Source organism: Gymnogyps californianus, chromosome 1 (assembly GCF_018139145.2).
Source record: "Gymnogyps californianus isolate 813 chromosome 1, ASM1813914v2, whole genome shotgun sequence".
NCBI classification, from domain to species: domain Eukaryota; kingdom Metazoa; phylum Chordata; class Aves; order Accipitriformes; family Cathartidae; genus Gymnogyps; species Gymnogyps californianus.
Genome location: NC_059471.1, coordinates 131129799 through 131156745, shown reverse-complemented (window position 1 = coordinate 131156745; position 26947 = coordinate 131129799). Strand labels below are relative to the sequence as shown.

The 26947-nt window shown below is 42.1% G+C and overlaps 1 protein-coding gene and 1 long non-coding RNA gene across 2 annotated transcripts in view; one reads left to right on the top strand and one right to left on the bottom strand.

Moving 5' to 3' along the window:
- Positions 1-15293: 15293 nt before the first annotated feature.
- On the bottom strand, positions 15294-17228 carry LOC127029425 (uncharacterized). Its single transcript, XR_007768194.1, has 3 exons — positions 17087-17228; positions 16281-16426; positions 15294-16204 (listed from the first exon to the last, which is right to left on the bottom strand). It is a non-coding gene; the product is annotated as an uncharacterized LOC127029425 (long non-coding RNA).
- Positions 17229-17707: 479 nt separating this feature from the next.
- The window catches only part of SPAG17 (sperm associated antigen 17), a 117279-nt gene continuing 108039 nt past the window's right edge, over positions 17708-26947 (top strand). The window contains exons 1-2 of the mRNA XM_050894300.1: positions 17708-17803; positions 26482-26622. Coding sequence (XP_050750257.1) covers positions 17708-17803; positions 26482-26622 — 237 coding nt within the window. The remainder of the gene's footprint in view (positions 17804-26481; positions 26623-26947) is intronic.

Here is a 26947-nt window from a genome sequence, read left to right as displayed (position 1 = left end):
AAGCAGATCACTGTTATGTACTAGGGAGGGGGCTATACTTGAAAAAAAATCTGCAGAGATGGGAGTGTGAAGTGAGTACTTGCCTTCTCAAGGACCATCTTCCTGAGACCACATGTCCCCAGGGCCCTGGGATTTGTACCACATGCCTATTAGACTTCAACTTTTTTCCTTCGACCCAAAATAGCCAGGACCAACCTGCATAAAGCATCCCCTCTTCCCTGCATCCTGTCCCCACTGAAGCTAGGGAAGGTGCTTTGACAAATCCAGACCCAAAATCTCCAGATCTTATTTTATCTTTCCTCCTTCGTGGTGTCCAAAATTGCCCAGATCTGTCAGCCTTTTTGGTACATCATATGAATTTTTTATATGGTTAGTGTTTCAGGAAAAGTGTCAGCTATAGGACAGAAGGGAAAGAAGGAGCTTTTATCTGGGTGAAGGAAAGTGGACAGTGGTTTGGATTCACAGTGTTGGGCTGTCTGAGTAAGAATACTTTGTGATGCTGGCTGACAGACGTTTTGTAAGAATTTGATATTGCTAAGTACTTTATCACTGCTGTATTTGCATTTCTATTGTTTTTACAAAGCATTTCACAGCAGGCAAATAGACATCATCCCAAACTGAGACGCCAATGGCTTGGCTGAAAAATTAGCAACTTGCTTCTTGGGGACTGAAAGTAAACTCTGATTTTTCTCATTGTCAGCCAGGTTTTTATACCACACAGTGGAGCTGTCTGCTTCAGGCAAACTGCCTCCTTCGGAATATCAAGAGAAAGATCGTGCTAAGCACTGAAAAGTGCAGCGAGGTGAGTAATCTTGTACTGGTTGAAGACTACAAATGCAACAGGCAGAGGACACGTGACCCTCTAGATGCTTTAAATTCAACTAATTCCATAACTCAGCCTCTTCCTGCATAGATTTCATTTGTTTTCTTTCTGAATACTCATCTCCTCTTTCTGCTAACAGAGCTACATCTTTCCATTCTGAGCTCTGATAGTGTCTCTGCTACCAAATTTACATCAGTTGCAAGTGTGCCACTTTGGTATTTATGTCAGCATCATCCTGGCTGGGATTAATAAGGCTTTGTGTACCCCAGGGCTGCAGCTATTTCTCTTATTTATGTTAATGAGTCCTGCATAAAAGGTTTTGCCAAAGTCTAAAAAAGTGTAAAACTGATGACATAATCATGGGAGAGTCTACAGGAATATTAAGGAGGATTAGGATTCTATCAACAAATCAGGTTTTAAGTATTGTTCCGCTGGGCAAGGAGTGTTTTCAATTAATTTGTAATTAAATAAGGGAAGCAATTTAGTGAACTCAGAGAGATATTCCCGCAAACGGTTTATCTCATCAGTCTGAACCTCACATTCCTCCAGAACAGGATCATTGTTTAGATCTTGGGCATGTTATATGATCCGACCTATAGGAGTAATTTAATAAAACATCAATATTTTCCTTCTATTAACCCTCAGTGTCATGCTGAATGGAGAGAGCTGCCTCTGCCTCCCTTCACAGTCCCCATGAGATCTGCACCCTCTCTAACTAGTTGGACACATTCTCCAGCAAATTTGCAGCACAGCAGCAGCATATGGAGGAATGGAGATGAAACAAGGGAGGGACAGATAGAGAGGACAGAGAACAATGAAAGGGAAACACACCCTGCTTTCACAATGGAAACCATAGTGTCAATTGAAGAGATTTCCAACTAAGATGATGGGATTTGCTCATATTTTCTCAAGATATTCTTTATAAAATCCTTTCTTCAATCAGACCCAGAAGTATAAGGTAGTTTAAGAGGACCTGAGAAGAGATGAGCAATTCCAGATGGGGTTCTATGCATGAATTTATTCAGGGCAGGCAGACTAGGGATTTGTTGATTGCTTAAAGGGCTTAGTGCAACAGCTGGGCACATTTTGTGTATGACCAAAAATAAGAGCACAAATGAATGCTGATGTCCAGACATCTGGCCCTATAGCTATTGTTCTTGGCTTTTTTTTTTTTTTCATAGCCAGAGTTATTCCATGGAGCAGATTGAAGGGGGGAAGAAAATCATGACACGAGGGAAAAGGAGCCAAGAGAAGAGATTTAGGAGATAATTAAGAGGTAGAGTAGGAAAGAAAAACAAAATGAAGTGCAAAGGAAGTATAAGGAGATAGAGTAAGAGATGAAACAGGTACAGAATTGAAGAATAAAAATGTTGGGGACAAGGAATTAGAGAAGAGATTGAATGAAGTAGGAGGAGACAAGACAAGCAGAGAGGTAAAGAGGGTACCATAACAACCATATGTTATTAAAGACTTACTGCAACCGCTGATAAAGAAAGGAAGACATAGACACCTTTGGCATAGATTTCTTCCTTTTCAAGTCTCCACTCACTTTGGCTTCTCCTCTCCCTGTCCCTAACCTGCCCCGGTCATTGTCATATTCATGATAAGACACTTGTTTGGAAAAATCAACTGAAAAAACTGAAAAATGAAATTATGGACTTTTTTTTTCTCATATTGAACACGTTCTGATAAATTTGTTTATTTTAGAAGCTGTAGTGGTACTAACGTTCAAAAGGAAAATGTGGTCCTGTCAGAAGGAATGGCTTTTGAGTCAGGAGTGTTCTTCTTTCTCTCCTTGTGAAAACTATCAAAGTTTGGCCAAGTTGGAAAGGTCACATTTTGATATGCACAGGTCAGAGCTGTGCAGGTGAAGTCACCAAGGATTTTGTGCATGCTCTGCAAGTAGCATGAGTCAAGTAGGTTGCTTCTCATAGACACTGCTCCTAGGGTTAACAGTGGTAGGACAGACTCCCTCAGGATTGCAATGATCTGCAACTGGCACTCAGAAAACATGGTGGAGAGGACCTACTGAATGGAAGCGTATGTGGAGGGGAGAGGGAAGGAATAAAAACCAATTGATACAGAGCAGGAAATTGACTGGAGCATAGAAATTGCAAACAGGAGTTGTTTGGATAATGCTCAGGGAGGGATCTGGGGAAAAGGGAAGGCTACATTCAGAAGAGAAGAGGAGGAGGAATCTGAGGAGGAAAGACTCAGCTTGGGGAGAAGGCTAGAGCCACAAGCTATATTGGAAACCTGTCAGATGAAGAGGTGTGGCAGGAGAGAGATCAGTTCTAGTAGGAGTTGTGTTCAAGGTAAAGGAGTTGGTCTAGATAAACCCAGAGGCCGGAGAGGGAGCAGAGAGTATGGAAGGCAGAAAAGAGGGTGAACACCAAGGGTGAATGAAGAGTCTGAGAAGCTGGAGTGGTACAGAGCAACCTGCAAGAAACACAGGTAGGGAGAAATTATTGTAAAGTCAGAGCAGCAGAGAAACATTGATCAGGTAACTAGTCAACGTTGGTGACACAAATCAGAGAAGGGAGTCAGGGACAAGCTGAGCCAAGAAACTGGGGCAGAGATGGGGAGAAGGGATTGAACTACAACATGTATCTAAAGATGGGGAAAAGATAGAACTGCAGCAAGGACCAGGGAGTAGAGATGTGGCACAAGGATCACAGCTTGTTCGGAGCTGGCAGAGGGCATCCTCTTTGATCACAGTCCCCATCGGAAGAGAGTCCACATCTCACCACTCCTCCCCTGCCATGGAGTCTCTCTGAAAGCCATTAGTATGTGGTAGTATGAATTGTATGACCTCATCTCTTTTTAATGCTCATTCATCTACCAAATAGCAAACGTCTGCTGTTACCAGTTATTCCAGTTAGCTCAAGTGACAGGGGCTGCTGAAAGTGATCTTAAGTTATCAGTTGTGGAGTTAAGGATGTCAGTGTGATCCTACATAACTGGTTTATTTTTCCTCAAGTTCACCTTTCCTCTTTGAGGCCTAGGAACATAAACTCGGAAAAATACTTTAAAAGAATACTATTAAGCTGTTAAGGTCAAAGACTTTTAAGTTGTTTAAAATAAGCTCAGCATTGTGAGGCATGCATCAGGTCAAAAGTATGAGGTTATGCTACTGTAAGAATTTAACTCTGATTTTCTTACAATTTCTCCTGTGATGCTGTATTAATTTCTATTTTTTATCTAACAGTGAACTCAATGTCCAGTTTGATTTTTAGTACCCTGAGACACAGTGTTCAGCATATCTGGAAATGGTTCCAACAAAAAAATAATTGTCTGTGCCCTTCTTCAGCTACTCATCCTGCAAAGAAAATGCCTATGACAAGAAACATCTCATATATATTTTGGGGGTTCTCTCCTTCTCTAGAAACTCCTCCTTTCCCACTCCAGCAGCTGTGGTTCACCCTGTCCCTCTCAAGCTCCTAGAGGTTTAAGCTTTACAGTGGCCTGCATACTTTAAAATTAAAGTACTTGAAGAATCGGATCATATTTTCCAGTTCCCATTTAGTAATGGCTCCTTATCTGAGTGTGGCTCAAGCAAGCCCAGCTTCTCTGCCTGTACCTGAACCAACCATGTGCTGCTATGTTTAATTTGCCTCAGAAACCTGGAAAGAGATTGCTTTCCTTCTGGAGAGACCAGGCAGGACTGGATTACAGAGCAACACAAAACTTCGGACACGTAAGAATTGCCTTGGTTGTCGTGCTGGGGTTTTGTATTTATAGTCTCCAGGCATGGAACTCCAGGCATGGAACGCAGCCACAGACTTGGCTTGTTTATCTTTGTTTTGGTTGCACCAACACCTATAAATGAAACAGAAACCCCAGAAAAGGGTTTCTAAGCTTAACCACTGCTGAGCTTTTGCCCAGCTGTACAACCTCTGGCTTTCCCTCAGATAATTATGGAAGGACCAGAGGCTTGATTCTCAGTCATATATGAATTTTCTCCTCTGCAGAAGGGGAAAAAATAGTTCTTAAGAGGAGCCAAACAAGACCAAAGGATGTGCTGTAGGAAACAACAATGCATGGAGCCCAAGTTATGGATTAGGCAGGGCCTGGCTGGCATCGTTTGCTTCTATTACAGATGATAAAGCCAGAAGAAGCCATTGTAATCATCTGCTCCAGCCTCCTGCAAAACACAAGGCACAGGACTTTCCTAAATTAGCTTGTCTTTGAGCTATAGCATCCGTTACAGGAGGAAAAAACATCCAATCTTGCCTGGAAGCTTTCCAGAGAAGGGCGTTCGTCACAACGCTTGCTAATTGTCCCCAGCCATTAGCTGTGTTCCACATTAAATATGTGGGGCCTTGTTTCCAGTCTGAAGCAGTCTGTCTTCAGCTTCGCCCACTGCATATCATAATGCATTTGTTCACTGTACTGAAGAGGTCCAGTCCTCAGTCTGCCTTACCTGTCATGCTTGAATGATAGGATGACTGCACTGAATGGTGTCATCTCAGCAGTGCAGCTCCGTGAAAGACCATGGACTTGAACACCAGTCATGAATGACCTCCCGTCTCCTTACCGAGGGTTGCAGAGCATTGCTGAGAGAGCTTGTATCTTTTAAAGCCCATGGGGACTCCTAGCGGGAAAGACACGATGACTTTCAGAACACTGAAAATAATTGTTTATAATCAAAGTGGTCACTTATAAATAGCTCTCACTCGTTGTCATGTGGCCAGCTTAATTAAGTAGTGCAGAGCGTGTGCGGTCACTCACCTCAGATAGAAAAATCTGTATTGGGCCTTCGCCCTAATGTGAATTTCCTGACCTGACAGATGGGGATTGAGTGTCTGTTTATGCCAAGAGGAGTTTGCTAACATTTTTCCTCTAATTACTAATTATACCAGTGAAAGGGGCTTTACGGCCGGAGTCCTGGAAATGTGAAACTCGATCATCAGAGATTTGCAGGAAAGATGGAAGATTGATGGGTGACATCAAACAGCTGACAAGGAGGCCAGGGCAGCCAGACGGACAGCAGCTGCTCCAAGGGGCTTCAGGAGTGGGGGGGCAGCTGCTCAGGGGGGACAGAGGTCCGTGGGGGAGCAGCACCGAGGGGCCTGAGCAGTTTTAACAGTTTGCCCCCCCAGTCATTTCAGATATGAATGGGTCTAATCTCCCTGGGCTCGAGGCTGCGTGTGAGAGTGCATCTACCAACAGGTGGTAAGGCAAAGCAGCGGGGCTGAAGGCAGCTGCCGCCGCAGAGGGGCACCAGCTCCAGCTACTGCAGAGGGCTCCACAGGGCGCTGCGAACAGTGGACTGAGGAAGAGGAGCTGGAGGATGTAAATCAGCTCCTCTAGGCCTCAGGTTTCCCAGATCCAAGCCTAAACATCAGTGTGTCCATTCCCTGAAGCCCCAGGAAACCTGTCGTCCCAGCCAGCTATGGAGTGAGGCCAAGGTCACTGCGAAGAGATCCCTGCAGGGCAGTTTCCTTCTCTGAAGGAGACAGGAGTTGCATATTCTCATCAAGCTGCATCGATTCCTGTTTAGAGGTCCAAACCCAAATCATCCTGGTGGTCTCTGACCCGATGGTGGAATCAGCATGTTGCCTGATTCTCCGAAAGATGTTTGGCCCAGGCTGGGCTGTGTTACCTCTACCCGATTAGCATCTGGCGGGCTGGAGACTGGTGCTGCATCGCAGCGCTGGTACAAGCTCAGTCTCCAGTGGTCCTCCCACAGCGTACTTCACATGGCCTCCAAACCACCAGTTTCCTTGGCATTCTTGGGAATCACGGCGATTGACTGCCGAGCTTCCCCTACATGCTCCCTTGTCTCAACTGCAGATCTCCTCCCAATTACAGCCAGTTGCCCAGTGTGACTGTCCACACGGAGACTCCCATGCTGACAGGAGGCATTCTTCTGCTGGAGGAGTTAAACCACCATCTTGAATGACATTCCCTGAGTGGACATAAGAGTTCAGGTGCTGGCACAGCTACTCCTGCTCCCAGCATTATTGCCTGCTCGCCGGTGCCACCCTGAAGAGGGTTAATTATCATGCCATGAGCCCGCATCACTACACCAGCAAACTGCAGCCCATATCATGCCCAAACGCGCTATTGTAGAAAGCAAGTAGAGTGACCACTGGAAATACATAATTTGGAGTCTACTGGGGAGTTGAGAGAAAACAGGCTTTCACTGTCCTGGAGCAGTAGGCATCTGGTTGATTTGTATAATGTTAATTAGAACTTTATTCTTGAAAAGGGCCAAGTGAACGGTGTCTGGTTTTGCATTCCACGAATGTGAAAGAAGCCTGTAGATAAATAGCGAGCCATGCTTATGAAAATTGCTTTTTGCTGGATGTAAGAGAGCACACAGCAGCAGTAGCATAGGGATGAGCAGATCTGTGACAACAGGAACTTTTTCACCAGTACAGTGAGCTGAATTTCAAACTGGTGTAGTACAGTGCACGTATATCAATACATAAATAACCTCTACTGCCACCTAGCCAATAATCGAGGTAGCTACCACAAGCTCCATATCGGGTAACAAGCCTGCCTTTCACCAGATTTGGCAGAATATTATAATAATTATGAGTGTTTTCCAGAGCTCTATGTCATGAGTGTGAGTTTGAAACAACCAAATGATCACATAGGAAATATTATAGTTTCATGGTTCAGCATGTACACTCTCATCCCACTGTTTCTGGTCCAGGTGGGTAGCCTTCATCTGAAGTGCAGTTGGGGGGATCGCACAGGAGATAACTCTGTAATACATATAATCTCTTCCATGAAGAAGCCTAGTTATCTATTCTACCTAGGAAAGGCTGTGGTCTCCCACACTGATGTTTGCATTTCTATGCTTGTACTTTTCTTCTCATAGATACAAAGTACTGAGCATCTGTTAGCTTAGAGGAGAACAGTCTTGCTCTTTCACTGCGTAGAAGAAAACTGCTATCAAGAATCTAGCCTGAGTTTTGCAGCTCCAGCTTTACAAATGCATACAGAACCACACTGAAAATATGGATGTTTAACATTACAACTAGCTTTGTATTGTCCTATTCTATCTCTCTTTCTTTCTTCATATTATGTTTTTGAATACTACTGTACAGAAGTGTCTTACGTTCTTTGAAAAAAAAAAACCAACAACAAACCCCACAGGCTTGTTGAAGCACCCATCATCAAATCCTCATAAATATCCTTGAAAGCAGCTGGGCAAGACATCCCCAGCTTGATCTTTATCAGACTGATAAGCTGTTCTTTTAAAAAGTCTAATGCAAATGATTTCCAGGGCTTCCCGTCTAGGTCAGGAGCCTTTCAAAACTCAATTAAAACATTCTATTTCCCCACTGACTTGAGGATAACAAATGGATGAAAGTCTGCGCATAATGTTTCCTCCCTTCAACAATTCTTTAAATTCCAAATATATAAGTGGAGGTCTAGAGCGCAGCATGGGAGGATGGGCAAACAAATGGGTTAAGGCAGGTCAAGGTATCTCAGTTTAAAAAGACATTAAACACATAGCGCAGTCCCTAATGGTAATATTGCTATGCCTCACCAGTACCATGCCCCACCAGCAGTGTATTTGCATTGAGAGACCCAGGTGATGGGATCTCTCTGATGAGAGAACTGGAATTATTTTCTCCCAGCTTCAAACGCCTGCCTGTAGTGCCTTCTCACCCTTCATCACACTTCCAACTGCACGGACTGCTTGTTTGTGTGTAGCAGCAGTGATGCAGTGTGCCCCAGGGTTCTGAGCTCTGTCCCTCCTTTGTTCTCTCCATGCCTTCACATCCCCTCCATAGATAAAATCAGGAACAGGAATGTACTCATTCTTTCAGAAAACCACACTGTTCCTGGCTAGTTGATGAAATAATCGATGATGGCATAAATGCAGCTTTGAGGAATGCCTCCCAAAGGCCAAGCTGCATTATCAGTAGTCCTTTCTCATGAACACTCGGGCAAAGAATTTGCTTTACAGCACTGTAAAGCTTTCCATCATTTTGCCATATTTCTGAAAAGCAAAAAGGATAGCGCTTTCTACAGGGAATTCCACTGTGCTTGGCAGTGAAGATCTCCAAGTGTCTGATTTGAACAGCATCCTAGTACATATAGTGGATCAACTGACTAATGTTTCATTAAAATCTATTAGAACCACCGGATGAGAAGTGCTGCTAATCATATCTACTACGCGTTGCTAATCCACTCATTCTGGGCAGAAAAGAAGGGTAAGCCAGCTCAGTCTGCCCTGTTTTGCCCTATTAGACAGCCCTCTAATTAGACGTGAGTATACCTCCAGTGATCCAGGATGTGTGGCCAAAGGTGTGTGAGCCAGGTACATAAGCTCAGATCGTTCAAGGTATCTGGGGAGCTAACTGCCTACAGATCTGGGCCTCAGCCTGTTGTTTGAAGCATCTAGAATTACTCGAACTCTGACGGCAAGGTCTGAATGAGGTAAGTGTTGAGCTTTAGTAGTCAATATTTTCCTTGCTTCAGAACTGATCAGCTTTTCCCACAGCTAGCTTACTGCCCCAAAATAACAGCGATATATTTGCACCAGCTTGCAATCCCAAGTACTAAGCTCTAAAAGGGAACATAAAGTGCTGATTGAACCTTTTGTGCAAAAGCTACGTTATGATCTCCGAAATACAATTCCATCACCTCTGAAATGGAAACCACCCTAGGAGTGATTCAGTTTCAGAGTAGCCTTTTATTACACCCAAACTCTCACACTTCTTGGTGGCATAGCTCTGTCTTTCTAGTGTTGTCTAAACATCATTAGACCAGAAGACGGCCTTTCAATTTCAGTTCATTAATTTTCTGTCCTGGAAAGCAATAGTTGGTGTTGCAAAATCAAAAAAAAGTTCAAATAAATCTTGCAAATGTCAGACTTTTGTGTAAGAGGAAACCAGACAAGTTGCACTTCATTGATCCACACTGGTAGTAGTTGCACTCAAGGTTTACTGACGGGAGTTTGCAGTAAAAATAACTAATTCATCAGTGCTTTCTTTAAATTGTTATTGCTTAGTCATCATAGGATTTTGTGGCATGACGAAGAAAAGCAAAGATAATTCAAGGCAAATGGAAGAAGACATGTTCACCAAAAAAAGCTTTCTGTTGGCATTTAACATATATTTTAAAGAAAGCTAAGAAATTCTGCTTTCTTTCTTTTTGCTCACAGTCTTACTTTGTCATACCTGACGACAGACAGTCACAATGACTTATGATGTTTGTGTACTCAGAATATATCCACGTAGAAGAGAATTAAGGTTTAGACACCACAGCCGGTACATCGGGCCGAACTGCTGAGCTCAGCTGTTTATCTCAAATCTCTCCACTTTTTATTTTCAAACGCTGACTAGTCCTCTCTTAAAAATTGCTAGATACAAAATAAGCATTAAGGATGGCATGATGTGAAAACACTGGCACAGGCAGGTCAATACATTGGGAGCATGACCAGATTTTAGCTAACTAGTGTACCTTTTCCATTGATGGCCCTCAGCATTTTGCAGCCCTGCCACAGTAAATGTTTTGCTTTGTCTGAAGTAATGAGATGGAGAGAAATGGAAAAAGGCTTGATTTTTCATTCTGACTGCTGTTAATGTGAATTAAGGAATTTGGCTGATGGGAATTAATGCTAACACAGTTTGTTAACTAAGAAAAGTGCTAATTAGAAATCCTTTTAAACTTGATCTCTGTAATGATATAATGTAAACACTTGATGTATTTTATTTGCTTAAAGGTTACTGAATCCATATGAATGGCTAGTCATGGCAGAAGCTGTACAATGTTGATGATAAGGTGTTACCGATTCTTCTTTGCAACTTTTATTTATTATACAACACCTGTCAGTAGTAAGTGGAGCTTTTACATTAAAGCAGGCATTAGCATCTGATAGGGATGAAAATATTGTTTACCTTTCCCAAAATTATTTCATTTGTTCTTTAAATAAAGAATGATTTTTCTGAGAATTTTAAATTACATCTGCTCTCCCTCAAATAGCTAATTTAAGAAATGCAGAAAATATAATAGAGCCTTGTTTTTGCTGTCATTTGCAGAAACAACGACAGCACAAGTTCTTTCAACTTCCCATATTGTTAAGACTCACTAAAATCTTGCACATAGGATACATATGCAGAATTTGGGGGGCAGGAAACTGCCTTTTTTTGTGGTTACTTTGCATAACTGCACAGTGTCCATCCAAAGAAGCTGAAGAGTAATACTCCATTACAGATAATTCCACAAAAGTAAGCCACATTTCATAATGCTTTCCATCTCTCACTGGCCTTGGTAGGAGGGTGCAAGATGAGGCCCTGGCAGGCAGAGACTGCTCATAGCCTGCTCATCCCCATCACCTGGGTCTCACCGTGCTTTTCCTAATCATAGCTGGGGCTACAGCACTTGCAGGGGGCACTATATAGGTTCAGGTCTAGATCTTGATGCCTTCAGGAATAAGTAAATTCTCAAATTATCTAGAGGAGTTTCTATAGGATGGCTGGTTGTGATTGGGTAAAACCCAAATTTTAGGTTGTGAACTCAACTCATTAGCTATCGCAGTACCCAGCCTTCCCAAATTCTTTTATTTCATATGTTGCCTGGGAAATGGTGGTAGTGGGGTGCCCGATGAAGTGCAAGGGAGGAGGCACTCCAGCACAGCTGATGAGGGAGAGGACCACATCAGCATAAATACTTTTGTTGGAGCACTGTGCCAGGAGCTTGCAGGCTGGGGTGCTTGACAGGTGTATCACAGATCACATGGACCAGCTGCATCTAGAGGCAAAGACTGGCAGGAGAGAGGTGCTGATCCTTCAAATGTGAAAGATCTGCTCCTGCTGCTGCTGGGAGATGCTGGCTTTGAGTCTTTATGGTGCTACAGTCTGCTGACACAGGCAAGGGTATGTGCTAGCCAGGGGAAGTATTTCAGGGGATTGGGGCCCAGCTTGAATTCTGGAGATGGAAAATAAGAAAAGCTTGTGAAGTAGGAATGATGCAGGTGGGAAAGAGAGAAGCACAGGATGCTGTTCTGGTCTGAGGTAAGGAGACAATAGTTAGACTTCAAGTTTGTGGAAGAGTAAAGGATTTAGTGGATGATAAGGTAAGGCATGATGGTGGTTTGGAGTACAGTCCTAGGACTGGGAAGTTTAATCATGGCTGTTCTATAAAGCAGTTTTTAGGCCCAAGTATGACTGAGAGAGACAGGTGCCAAAATAGGGCAGGAAATAGTCATTACTCCATGTACTTCTTTCCAAAACCTACTCATTGAACTAGATCTACTGCGGAGTGTATGTGCTCAGGGAAATAGATTGGAAAGAAAGGAAGGGGAATTAAAGTTGAAGCAACAGTTTCAGAATAATATATATTGTTGCAATTTAGTTATTCTGCAATTAGACATTACCCTCAGAAAATTCAGTTAAAAACCATCCAAATATGAGTTCGCAGAATTAAGATACCAAGGCCAAAGAATTATGGTTCTAGCCATTTAATTACTCCAATTCCAGTTCGGATTGCATGTATTTGTATAAATAATCTCTTCTCCTTTGAAAAATAAACAAACACACCATGTCTTTCCACCACTTATTATCAATATTTTCAGTGCAAACTCTGGCATACATCGCAGGTCTATTTACCCTCCATGGTGTTAATGTTTGTTTTTAATGGATTAGAAACATTTTTATTTTTGCACCAGTAACGGTATAATGTTTCAACCTGTACGTATTTAGACTTTGCTTTGTTTGGCTGTTGAGAAAGGTTAGTCGTTAGTGCTCAGCACTACTGTGTAAGACTCCCTTTCTTGACAGTGGTAGGAGTGAGGAGTGCTATAGAAGCAGATCTCCATGGAGGACCCTCTAACCTTAGGGAAACTACTGCTTTTGTGCCAGAAGAAAGCAGGCAATGATACAGGATTTGAAAGTGAAGGAGAATGGGGTGGAGGTGGGGAGTTTGGCTTTCTGGAAGGGTGGGAAAATGTTTTCTTCAGATTTATTTCTTTAGGGAGAAGAATAAAATCTTGTGATCTGTTTTGGAAGGGGGCAGGAATAAAGCCTGAGATATCTGAAATTGGACTTTTTTGCTGACTGGCAGCACTGAACTGCTTCCAAAATTCAGTTACCTAGCGACGTAGAACTACAATACCAAATGCAGAGGGAGTCTTTCTTTAAAGAGACTGTTGCACAGCATCCAGCTGGAATTTGGAAGTCATTTTACTGACAGATGATAATGGATTTCATTTTGAGCTTTGCCAGGAATCCTTATACCATTGGCTATAGAGAGGAAAAAGCATTCTCCTCGCACATGCATGCACATGGGAGAGAGCAGACTGCAAAAGCATCTTTTCTGAAATTAAATGCAGGGCCTTGTAAGTTTTTTTTTTTTTTTTCCCCAGTAAAACAAAGTTGGTGGAGACTCTTAAATGTAAACTTATTTGTATGTATAAAGGAAGTTTGATCTGTTTTGTGTGTCATACTTGTGATAAACAACAGAGGCTACATACGTTTATAAGTCAGCTTGATGGGAAATATTTGAGTGAAAAAAAAAAATGATGACTGGCCAGGCCAACACTAAATGTTAGAGCCAGCGGGAGAAGGGAATATGTACAACTTGCTTTGATTTTGGCCACGTTATTAGATGGACAGGCTTAAATAGGTTAGTTCTATTGATTGGTGCATATAGTGGCCCAGCGTCAGAGGGCAGGCCTTGCCATGTGGCGGAAGGACTTGACTGAATTGTATTGTCTTTACAATTTAGCTGTTCCCTTTCTCTCTAACCATCCCTGCATGTTCTCACAGTTCAGCAAGCATCTAGCAACCCTTATCTTACTAGGAAGGCCCGTTACAATCTGAGGAGGGTTTATTTTATTGTTTCATTATGGTTAGAACTCAGTCTAATTAAGAAATTATTGACCTTTGGCGCTAGAAAAATTATAAGCGCACCATGCCACATTCAGAAGGGGAGCGCATTAATATATTTACACTCAGCTTAACCTTCGTCCCTTTCAGGGCACAGGCACTTATAATTTACTGATGTAGAAATAAGCTTTCTAGATCCTAAAGCCAAGACAGATATTTGGTCCGCATCCACGAGGCCAATGCAGTCCATGCGGGAAGCTTTATGCAAATTATATAAATGAATTTAGAGACTGAGAAATAAATTATAAGGAATCATTTGGTGGCCAGAGCAGCAACTGTAGGCAAAGACCTCCTACATCCAACTTGGTATGTGAGAGTTCAGGGAGGCTGTGGAAACATGCGCCACAGCTGCCAAATCTGTGTACCTTGTGAGAGAGATGGTTGTGTCCTGGGGGGTTGCAAACTTCAAGCAAAAGCTGTTCCCAGCCCAGATGCTGCAGTGCTATGAAACTGGAAAGGAAAGCAAAATGAGTTTTATGTTCTTCCCCTTCTTCCTTTTTGAGGGAAAAAGGACTGAACAGTGTTCTCTCTTAAAAAAAAAAAAAAAGTGTACTTTTTTTTTAAAATACCTTTCTTCTTTTAGAAATGTAAGGAATATAAAGGACTGTTTTCCTTAGCAGTACTGAAGGCCATGTTAGCTGTTCTAGACAACCTTCTGGAAAGTTTTCTAAAACGGAAACAGCTTTCTGAAGCCATAATTCAGGAAGCCTCCCCATTTAAGAAACATTTAAATCTTATGAAAGCAATATAAAGCAATTAAGTGTGTTCTTAAGGACTCAAGCAAAGAGGACTTTTTGCTCACTTCTCAACTGAAGGCGAGGGTTTCTTACTGAAAAGATCATTTTTTCCAAGTATTTGTCAAGCATTTAAAATAAGCACTTAAAAAAAAAAAGCAAGCACGATTAAAATTAATTCCCCTCTCAGTCAATCAGGCTTTAATTATTTAAGATCCAAAACCTTTACTAGTTCTTTAGTCAACTGCAGTCTTTCAGGAAATATCAAGTAGAGAAGACATGACTTTTACAACTAGTAATGCCTTTCCACTCCCCACACTTTACTGGAGAACAAGTAAGTGCAAATGTTCTTTAAGTCACCCTAACATAAAAGGCAACCAATGTTTCTTCTTCCTGAAGGAGGTAAAGAGTATACCTAATTTTTAAATATTCCTTCTATATTATTATTAAAAGTGTGGGCACAGGAATATGTTATTGTGTCTAGCTACTCCACAGTATTAACCATGCATGCTTTCTTACCCTGCTGTGTAAATTCAGAATACACAGGCTTGTTAACCCCTCTCCCAGGGAAAGGCGAGCTACCTTTTATTTACATAGAGTATTATTCAGAATTGCATGTGTATTGTAAAGTCATGGCTTCCATTACTCCACTCATGTATTCACAAACGAGGTTTTTTTAAGAAGCCAGAAACTAAAAGGCTGACTTTATGACTTTTTAGGTTGCCACCCTCCCTGAAAATCTCACCATAAATATTCTTGTCATACACAAAGTCATCACAGATAGGCCCATTAACTCTTGCACTAACGGTAGACTCAATTTTGTTACATGGAAATGTCAGGCTTACGTCTGTGCGTTCCTTTTTTGTGCAGAAGGTACCCCAAACTGTGTATTGTCTCTCTGGATCCTTAATTTGCCTATTCCTCTCATCTGTGGCTTATTGGTATAGTTGAATTACATTCAGTTTTGCTAATACAAGTTTTAAGATTGCAGCAACTTCATCTTTTAGTTACCAGAAGGAAGCTGAAGGTTTTCAGATGGCCCAGTGACAACTGGGTGTTTTGCAGTCCAGACCATTTGGAGGAAACAAAGGCTGTAGTTTCCCAATATTTTTCATTTGTCTCTTTTTATCTGTTGGAGGATTTAACCAAGAGGGTTTCAGTGGTCTGGTTTACAGCTTGGCCTACAAGCATCTTTGGCAGCACAACCGAATGGATAGGGACAAGCAGCCAAACAGGAGACGTCTTTAGCTGACTTCACTACTGGAGAACCTATTTTAGGACTATATGCTAGGGCCCTTTGTAATAGGGAATATAATTTCTTTCTCTCCTTTGTTCGGGAGAGTGGTGGAGGTAATTTTAAACAAACTGGTATAAGCTCCCAGTGATCAGCTGTCCTACTTCAGCTTGACTCGCTATCTGCTACAGCATCCAACAACAATAAACAACAAGTTATCTAGATGCGTTTACTAAGACGGTAAGCAGCAGAACAAAACAATTTCCTTCAAATAATCCTTATGCATCCAAGCAAACACACAATAGATATAAACAGGCCAGTCAATGGTTCTCACAGCTATTGTTCATGTTCTCAAAGCTGTTTGTAGGCTGACATCAGTCTTGCTGGTTTTTAACCTTCCTAATGATCCTCAGCATACAGATCCAGGTGTGGGCATAATTAAGCAGTTGTCATCTCCCATGGACATCATGGTAGTGCATATTTCCAGCCATACCATCAGGATCTGGGTGCACAACCCTCTGCCGTTGGTCCTCCTGAAGCTTACATCCAGCCCTGAAAACTGAGCCATGAAAAATCAGAAGAGTGGTTCATAATAAGGATATTTGGCACCATTATCTGTGCATTCTGCCCCATACCTCTGTCCTGTTCTGCTGTATCGACTGGTGATCCTGCCCTGTTCCTCCTTCCCGTACTCTCTCAGTCTACCTCAGCAGGCACAGGCTGCGTATCCAAGACTTTAATGAAGAACAAGGGTATGGTGGGAATGTCACACTGCCTGTTTCTGTGAACAATTGAAGTCTGATTATTTTCTGGACAACAAAAGAAAACCTCAAAAAGAGAAAAATGGACACCTGCCAAGAAACAGGGTGGGGGAAAATGTTTATGGGTGTTGGCAAATCTACTGTGCAGCTTTCCCATGCTATAAGCTACATCACTGTCTGCAAACCCAGGGAAGATACCCTTCTGCAAACTCAGATGGTATGAGACTTGCCCGTTACAACCCCCATGAACCTAAATTCCTACTTCTCCACTAAAACTGTGTAATTAAAGGTGTTTTATTCGGCAGATACACTAGGCCAGTATCATCCCAGAATGAAATTCTGACTAAAGCAATAACGCGCTGCACAGCAGGGCTTTTAGGCTCCGACAAAATTAAAATAAAGATTTGGAGGCTCTGAGCAACCCTGGTTGGTATAAGGGGGTGGGGGAAGGGCAGCATGTGGTTTGGGATATTTTCACCAAATGTTAAATCACACAGAATATTTCACTCGTCTCCAGTGTGAGATCACGACATGACTCCTCTGTAATGAATTCTTTATCTTGGCAGCTCTCCTGCTTTCTCCCAACTGTGCCTCCCTCTCCCCTTCTGGTCCCAGTGCCGTAACATATGGTAGTATTTGGAGAGTGATTTCGGCCTGGGAGCAGGCCTGGCTGCCCACACCTGTGCACTCCCCCGCCTCGCTGCTCCGCAGGCGGCCGCTGCTCCGGTCACGCTCCAGCGCCGCGGCGTGAGCTCACTCCTTCGCCCTCCTCCCCGGGCACGCCGAGAGCTGCCGGCGGGCTGGTTCCGTGCAGCCCTTGGGATGTGACATTTAACGTGGTGGTCTATGTGACCGCGCACCGCCCGCTGCCGTTCCCCCTGGACGGCCCGAACCCTTCCCACGCAGCCTCGGCGAAGCCTCTCCCCTGGGCACCGTGCGGGAGGCGGCGCCAGGTGGCGGCCGCAGCTGCCCGCCCGCGTCGCGAATGGCGATGCAAAGCGGCCGAAGGACAGCGAAGCTCCTGCCGACCTCACCAGAAGCCCCGCTAGCGCACTGCGGCAGCGGCTGGGCGAGAAGGCCGCCGTCGGCCCAAGAGGGGCCCGGGCGGGACACGCACACCCGGCCCCGCCGAGCACGGGGTCTCCCGGCGGAGGGGCCCGGCCGCTGCCCGCGGGCGGGAGGCACGTACGACACGAACTGCTCCGCCGGTGGGCGCGGCCAGGGCGCGGCCGGAAGGCGTCGCCCCGCGGGAGCCGGTCGCCACGGCGACGCGTGGGGCCTGCCCGCCGCCCAGCACCGCCATGGGCCCGAAGCGGCCCAAGACCGGCGGGGTCGCCTCGGCAGGGGCCGTGGTCAAGAGCTGGGAGGCCGCGCTGGTGTCCGCCCACCTCGAGGAGGTGAAGGCAGCCGAGAGGCAGGGCAGGGGCCGCCCGGCGCGCAGCGGGGTGGGCGGGCGGGCCGGCCGGCCGGCCCCAGGACTCGAAAGTGGGGGGGACCAGGCCCGAGGCGGTCTTTGCCGCTCCTTTGGCCTAGTTGTCGCAGTATCGCTGCTGGGCGCTACCCGGAGTCCCCAGGGTGGCCCCGGGGAGGGCCGTGAATCGTCCCGACGTGCGGCGGAGCTGCTCCCCCTTTCCCCCCTCGCCGCTGAGCAGCGGCCCAGCGGGTTTCTTGCTTTTCCTCCTCGGCACTTTTCTTTCTGGGGCTCTGGGTGCCAAATTTCAGCTCGGAGTGAACTTTTTATAAACTGCTGAACAACGAGGTTTGATGGAGGTGCTGACACAGCATTAACTCTAGCGTTGAAAATGTGAGGCTGTAATTTTCCTGCTTGAGTGTGTGCAGCTAAAAGGCACTTTTTTCTTTTTTCTTTTTTTCCTTTTACAGCGTGTGAGGATCTAAAGGCATATTTAGGTTTCCAGGTTCTATGTAAGCAATGCAATTCTAATAAATCTTGACTTGCAAGAGAGAATTTGATTTCAAAATAGGGTAGTAGTTTAGCAAACAATAATATTTATCTAGCATGTGTTTATCTAGCGCTGCTTCTGCAAGTGAGACAAATGACTTCCAGGGCTTCCTTGTTTGGTGGGTTTCTGTTGTGCCCTATTAAAAAACAGAGGGTGTTTTTTGTTGTTGTTGCTGTGTTTTGGGGTTTTTTTTAACATGCCAGCAGTTCTGGTTAAGTATGAGGACTTTTGAATTTAGGAGGAGGCTTTTAAACTGGCTAATCAGTTTTCTCGAAAATGCCACAGATTTCCAAAAATCTCTTAAATACTTACTTGCTTTTACTTTTATTTGGTAGTAACCATACAGTACAACTTCAGCCAAACAAAATCATTTTTTGAAGTAAGTTGCTCAGCTAAGACTGTTGTTTCCCATTTTTCCCTAGAACGTTGATTTTTCAGTAGAGTTCAAAGGCACTTGAGCACTTTCTTGCTTGTGAATCTCGCCCCTACTCTAGGAGAACCTCCCTGAAGCCTGAGAAGGGGGTGGAGGTTCAATCTCCATCACTCACTCAGTTCCTGACCTTTCTTCCGTGCTTACTAGCAAGGTGCCAATTAGTGACTTATTTTTTTTATGGTGGTGTTTATTATGGTTGTGGATATTGTCCAGTGAATTCGCTGAACAAAGTGCTTTGTTTACTCTGCTGCTTCTACATGTAATTTATTAGATTTGTTAAATGCAAACCATTATATTGAAGTATTTTAAAAGGTAGGAAATAAAATGCTCAAAATTTAGGAAATGCCAGAATTAGGATTATTCAGGACCACACATTGAGGCAGATGGAAAGAAATGTTGAATATGTTCACCAAATGAGGCAATAATTCTATAGGAAAAAATATGTGATCACCTAATTAAAGATTATCGTAATGCTTATACCCATGGGGGCTGAATTAAGATTCCTTGGTTCCTTAATTCTGGTATTGTCCAACTGTTTTCTGTTCCAGTTAAGCTAATTCCACTTTCTCTGTCTTGCTGTTAGCAGGCAGAGCCTTGGGAACATGGGAAAAACTGTCTCCCCGCTGCGGTCAGGTTGAACTCGGGCTTCTGTGATGCTGGGCAGCCGCTGAAATTTCTTATTGCAGGAATATTCTTATTCAGCTCTTATAGTCATGGGCAGGAGCATATGCGGTGCAAAACTGTCAAATGCCAACAAATCTCTACTGAGCATGTGTGAATCAAGATTCATCAAGTATGGCCAAATGTGGGTATACTTAATGTAAATAAATGTGCTCTGTAAAAGCACATCTTTGACACAAGTATGGCTGTGCTGCCAAATCTAGTTCCTTCCTCTTGAACACGGAGAGGGAATTGAATATCTTAATTACTTAATCACATAGGGTTTTTTATTAAAGGATAAACATGATTTTTAAAAATCAAATCTCATTCTGCAAATAGTCTAACCACACTATCCTGCCCCCCCAGCCCCATTAGTCTTATAGCATACAAGATTTAAACTTGAATATATAAAGGTCAGGAACTGAAAGCAGGGTGTAAAAGAAAGTGTTGAGCAACTTTAATTGTACTTGTCACCAGACACAGTGCACAAAATTATTTCTTACTCCTCCTCAATGTTGTATGTGATATACCATATAAATCTGAAATTGTTTGGGAGATGACAGGAACTCCTATCAATTAAATAAATTTCTGTCCTCATAATTAATGTATAAAGAATTTTTAAATCTTTTACTTGTATCAATTTAGAGAATATTCTTTCCCTTTAGTGGAGTCAAAGGGAATTTACTAGAACTGGTTTTAAATTGTACCAGATAGGCTGAGCAATGAAATTTCACATTTTAATGTGTGTTTATGACTTACAATATTTTATTAGTCTGATCTATGAAAAGGAGTCATTTTACCAGTGGTGTTAAGATTTTATGGACGGGTATGCTAACTAAAATATGATTTAAATGGTATTTACTAACCAAATAATTGCTTTTACTAAACACACTGTGAAAACTGGCAAACAGACAACTTAAAAACATGTACAGAGGAAATACGGATTTTGCAGGGCCTCACGTTATAGTTTACATACATCTTTTTTTGTTTCTAACATGCTACAGAGAAGAACATGGAACTGCAAGTTGTATTTGCCTTCAGATATTTATCAGGATATTTTGATTGGGTTCGCTGCAGAATTAAATTACAAAATACAAATTAAGATTCTTAGTTTTAAACTTTGCATGCTTTAAGTAGTTAAAGGGCAATATTTGCTAAGTGAAGGGTGAATTTTGGGCAAATACAGCCCTTAACAATTGAAATAATTGTTATCTATTATATCTTCCTATTAGCTAGTATAACTAAGCATAGCAACTGGAAGCCACATTCTGCACTGACTTTCCAGCTGTATGGTTTCCCTCATTCTATTGGCTTTTTAGGGCCTGAAAATTGAACTGAAATTAAAGATTGTAAAGCAACTAAAAATGTTCTGAATAGGATGGCTCCACTTTTGATTACTATTCATACTGCTTCCTCTTCGGAGAGGAATTAACATTCAGTTGAGCTTTGATAGTCTCTAACCTGCCCAGATTATACAGCAAAAGCTCAGGCTCTGAAAACCAGAATTCATTAGTGGTATGGGTGTGTGTCAATCAGCAGATAATGAAAGTGGACTTGCAGATTTCTTAGCAGTGATGCCCTACACAGTCACTATGTTAGGGCTACAAAGTTGCTGATGAGCAACCTTTCCCAGTAAAGCTAGCTGTATTTAATGATTTACAAGCTCCCTCATTGCTGAAAGCGAAGAGTGCTAGAGGTAATATTGCTCTAAGTGTTCATAAATTACTAGTAAATCTCATTATTTCTGAGACATTACTTAAAAATCAGGAGACTAAAGAACTCTTGCTGTTTGATGTTCAAATGTTTGGAGTTTAAGTTTTCAAATGTTTCTCTTCAGCCATTACAGTTAAATTTGAAATTGTGCTGTAATGAAATGGACCTACTAGTTGTGGCCCTAAGAAAAAAACAACCAACCAAACAAAAAACAACCAACAAAAAACCCAAACAAAAACCCCTATTAAATACCACAAGAATTAAGTGATGGTGCAAAATGACAGATACTCAGATTGCCTGGAAATGGGGGGGGGGTGGGGGGGGGGTGAGGCCGCTGCTTGATGCTTTTCCTGGCCAAAGAGATCTAGAAACTGGTACTGCAAAAATAAACAATATACCTGACTTGTTCAAATGCCTTCTCTAGAACAGCTGCCCTTTTGTGTCTAGGAAATGAAGCAGAGAAAACAAGATATGTTTAAAAAGGAAACAAAATTTTGTGAGCTACATCTGCTTTTTTCTTCAATGTAAATTGAAGTTAGAGATTTTTTTAACATACCTATGCTGTTCCAATACTACTGTGACAAATAAGGTATATAGGCTATGTGTACTGTTTTTTAACAGTTGGAAAAAATCACATTACAGAGGGGCACAATGGAGGGTTGAGAACAAAATCAGGGGAAGATGAGACACTTTCTGTGTTTTGTGAAAACAAGGATTTTGGAAAGCTGCTAGCTGCTTACCTGGAGCTTTCAGAGTTAGGTGGATATTGCTAGGATTGGAGCCTCTTCATCTGAGGGACATACAAGCTTCCCGCATAGATGGTTATTTCTAACACTGAGAGAGACTTTGGTGCGTTTCAACTCTTGACATGGCTGAGAGTTTTAGAAGGGGAGAGAACAGTGTCATTTATGACAATGATTGTCACTGGATGTTTTCCAGTGAGAGTGGTCTGGCCTCCTCTTAATTGGAGCTTGTTTCAGATTGTTTAAGGAATATTCAGTTACCAATGCGACATTTCCAGCTTCCATTTTTTTTCATTCGTGTTTAAATCAGCATTGTTGATTCTGTGGGCTATCTACTCCCTGCATTTTGGTCTTTGTTCACAGTACGTAGTGCTTGCGTTATACTCTCAATGGCAGCCTCCCTAGATTGTTTCCATGCTTTTCCAGTAGTTATTTTTATGGTTTTCTCTATCCTGTTCTTTAAGCTGGGAACCTCATTTGAGGTAGCCTTAGGGTCACTAATCTATCCTCTTTCAGATCCTTTCTGAGGTCTCACTTCTACAATAACATTTGGAAGAATTAAGCTAAGTAGAGGAGCAGTTGTATATTGAGGGAGAAAATATTTTTAAAGTAACCATATACATTTTACTACTTTTCCTTCTCATTTTTATGTTGTGATTTTTAGGTGGTGAGCTGTAGAAGCAGGGTCTGTTTCTTCTCTATCCTTTCAGTGCCTTGAACATTAAGGATACTGTTACAGTATTGATAATATAAGGGCAATATTGCAAAAATAATAGATTTTTAAGGTCAGAAAAGAGCATAGTCAATTAAACACCTTAAACTATATACTAACACTGCACATTCACTGTCCTTATTGACTTCAGTTGCTGTTCTCGATGTTCAGCTTTTCTGAAAAATGATCTTCAAGGGCTTCAAAATTGGTCAGTCTAGAAATAGATGACATGCTATTAATGACTCTGGGAATTCTGGATCATTATTCCCTGTTAAAGTGTATATACATATTTCTAGTATTTATCTAGCTCCAATTCCCAGGTATTGCATGTTTTTTACAAAAGGAATATTTTTTTCTTCGTTTTGCAGCTAGGGAGGTATGGGCTATCTCTAATACTGTTTAAATTTTTATGCGAAAGAGCTTGTATCGAGTTGCATGTACTTCTGTAGAATTAAGTTAGGTTGGGTTATAATTTTCACTACCAGTTACCCTGTAGAGGCTCATTCCATGTATTTTATTTTTAATATATTAGCCAGTGTTTTGCCTATGCTATAAATATTCTCATAGCTCTTCTGTGGAGAAGCTTTAGCAGCTTTTTTCTTTGAAGTAGAGAATTTAGAGGGGGAAGAAGATGTGGCACACTGATGTCAAGGGCATACCTTTTGCTGAGGGCATACATTTTTCTGAGAATGTTTGTGTTTGGATAAATCCTGAACTTTTTGAAAAATTCATTTTTCACAAGCAGGACTTACCCTGATGTTTTGTTTTGGTGCTTTGTTACAGGCTGCTGCGAAGGTGGGCACCACAGTGGAAATCAGAAAAATTCTCTCTCCGTTGCTTATAGTGCCTTTCCAAGGAATGCATAAGTATCGTGAAGGAGAGTCTCATTGCTCAAACATAACTCTGAAAGTGCCTGGGAAGTATTAGAGGGGCTAGAGAATAAGGATTTGGAGAAAGAATCTGAGGATGGAGGAAGCTGGAAGTGGGATCAGATGATGAAACTAGGGACTAGCTGGATAAGGAGACTGAGGACGAGAGCTAGGGGAACAAGTAACAGATGTGGGAAGCATTAGGAGAAGTGGTGGAACTCAGATGAGGAACAGAGAGTGGAAATGGAAGGAGAAATGAGCTAGGGATGGTTGTGACCAAGGGGTCAAAAGATCAAGAAGAGACAGGACTATAAGGAAGACAGGTTTCACAGACATCTTTGTTGCAGGATGACGTTAATCAGTGCTAAGTAGGTTTAATTTGTGGGCACTGAGATAACAGCATGTTTTAAGGAGAAACTAAAGAAGGCATAAGGCAGAGGTTTTAGGACTCTGATGGAGATTTCTTTGCATATCTGAAGAACTGCAGGAAGTTGTGGGAGCAGGCTCTGTATTGCTGCTGGACCATGCTTCCCCTAGCATCTAGAGTAGAACCTGACATTCCTGAGTCTTGCTCTTCTTGTGCTGTCAGCATCTGTATGTGAGACTTAATGGGCCTCGTTCCCCTCTTTTGGTGCTCCTCACTGAAGTGGACAGCATAGTGATATCAGTTGCTCCATTAGCTCATGTTGCAGGTGGATGGTTGTTCTAAAGACTCCATCTCTGCTGGTGAGCCCTGGGAACACCAGGATACTGCCACATGAGGACATTTCAATGTCAATTCTGAAAGCCTAGAAAATTATGCATTTGCACACAAGTATGGACATCTAAACGCGCCCTGTTCAAAGAATGGTAAACTTTTTGTGTCCAACTCTTGGCAGCTGTACAATGACGACTTTAACTTGAATTCAGATTGACTGCAACTACTGTGCGTGTGTTTTGGTGATAACATGGGAATACCTAGCTCTTTCATAGTGCTGTGCACTGGTAGCTATCTTGGCAACTTTAGGCAGGAGGAAGTATCGTCCCCTGTCCTTGCCCCCCAACTAGAAAGGGGAAAAAGAAATTCAGTGTACTTGGTGCAGTCCCCACACAGGCCATTGCTGCCGTCGCTTCTCCATTGAGCAGTGCCTGCTGCCCCAGGTCAGCTGGACGCTCTCCTCTCATAAATTCCATTGTGTTTGCATGCTCCTAGAGCATCAGTGATATGCTTGCACTTTCCTGCATTTTGTAATTTTAAAAACTAAGGTTTATTTTGTGCTGCTATAAAACATCAAGGAAGTTTATGATGTGTGGAACTGTAGGGGCCCTTTTGGATTAGGTGTCTGCTCTGTAGCTACTTGCAGTTTCAGAAGACTATGCTTAGTGACCCAGGTGATCTTTCCATCTTTTTTGTTTCTCTGAATATTCTGTGGTTAATAAAATGGGGCATGTATGTATAATCACATTGTGCCATATTCATGTGATGTTATGCTTTGTTACCTTAAGAGCATGACAAACTGTTTCCCTCCATGCAAGCATTTACTAGTTTGAAACTTATGTCAACTGTTGCTTTCTCCCATCACAAGTCATCAGTTACTCAAATTGCAAACAGTTAGTCTTTTTTTCAGCTAAGAGAAAGAACAAATGAAGAAGGGTACAGTAAAACTGGAAAAAGAAACTTCTCCTTTTACCATTTACATCTAACTTTTTTTTTTTTGAATGGTCCTTTCCCTCGCTTTACCATCAACTCAGGTTTTGTTCCTCTTTTCCACAAGGATTTTGTACGTAGTGTACACGTATGAAAATATTTCCATCAAAATCCTAAAATTACCACCCTCTCTTAAATTTATCTTTAAAATCTTTCCCTGCTATGATGCACACTGGACTGGTATGTGACTCTGCTTAGCCCGGTCCTGATTAGCGTGACAATGTCTTGGGACTACCTTGATCTTACTGAAGCTCTTTCCATATTTACCTTTATGCAGCTTTATTGATATCCTTGCAGTTTACACATGCAGATGTGCAATGAAAAAAAAATAATTTGGTGATTCCTGAAGAGTGTACAGCACAACCATTGGAAGTGCTTATGTTTCAGGTGCCGCTGATGCTGATAGAGAATACTCTGTATTCTCTGTATGTAGATGTGCTGGAGATAGCCACTCGCTTTGTGAAAGGGATTCCAGTAGGATAAAGCAGAAGAAATGGGAAAGAAGAGTAACCAGTAAAAGTTGCTTAAATGACATAATTTTGAAGCTTTTGTAGATGTATATCACTAAATAATGTGTTCCAATGGTCTCTTGTTCTGCATTTCTTTAATGCTGAAATCAGATTTTTTTTTTCATAAAATGTGTATTTTACTGCAAATGTTTGAAAACTGCTAGTGTTTTTCATTTGTCAATATTGTAGTGAAATATAACTTGCCATTGATAAATAATTTTTCTTAGTTCAGAATACTTAGTGAAACAGTGTAAGAACCATGGTATGCATAAATACACCCTCATAAAACATCATACAAATAGTGCTGCAGTTTTCAGATAATAGTATCTGGGCATTATTTAATTCCCAGGATGAGGGAGCTGAAATTTGTTTATTTTTTTCTACAACAGATAATCACAATAATACATATATTCAATGACAATAATACATATATTCAAAATTCATTTCTTGTTTGCTTACTGAACTGTCAAATCTGCAAATGACATTTAAAAGGTACTTTATCTTTGTGTGATGCTAATGCAGCGTGTGCCTGCAAGGAGGTTTGTAGAGGTTGTTAGTAGGCATTTGTGTTTTCCATAGCATAATGCTGCCACCTGATGGTAGAAAGAATTGGGACAAAGTAGTATGTGCTTTTTCAAGTTGTATAGTTTATTTCAGTGTGATCAATACAGTGATGTTTACTATGTCTTAAAGGGAGTAGCCATCTCTACAGGATTACTTGAAACCGCAGAGAAGCATTTTTGTTTGCTTGAGTTTTAATACCTTAAATGTTTTATTTTGGAAAGTAGGATGACTGGAAGCCTAGCATCGCTTTCGTTGTTGGGACCAAAACTGAGGATGAAATCCACACCAAGGCCCTGTCTCTTGCTGTGCAGGTGCCACAGCGGAAGCTCTTCAGCGTGGTAACGCATGAAGACATTTTCAGACAGGTATTCCAAGAAAGGCACTTCTAATAACAAACCAAACCCTAGATCTCACTTATAGATACTAAATTCTTTGGTCTGTGGTAACTATAAATTTCATATTCAATTGAATTACTCTGTGGAAGTTTTAAAAATTACACTAATTCATAGGAGTTAAAAATGGAAAAAGAAAAGCTTACTGTATAAGCTGGTCGGCTCCCTGTAAATAGTGAGGTTTTGTTACAGACTTGTCTTCGAGGTGCTGATCACAAAAGCTCCCTCCCTAAGGTACAGGGGTACTGTAAGATGATTCCACACTGTTTTGGAGTGTGGGTGTAGTGTTTGCAAAAGG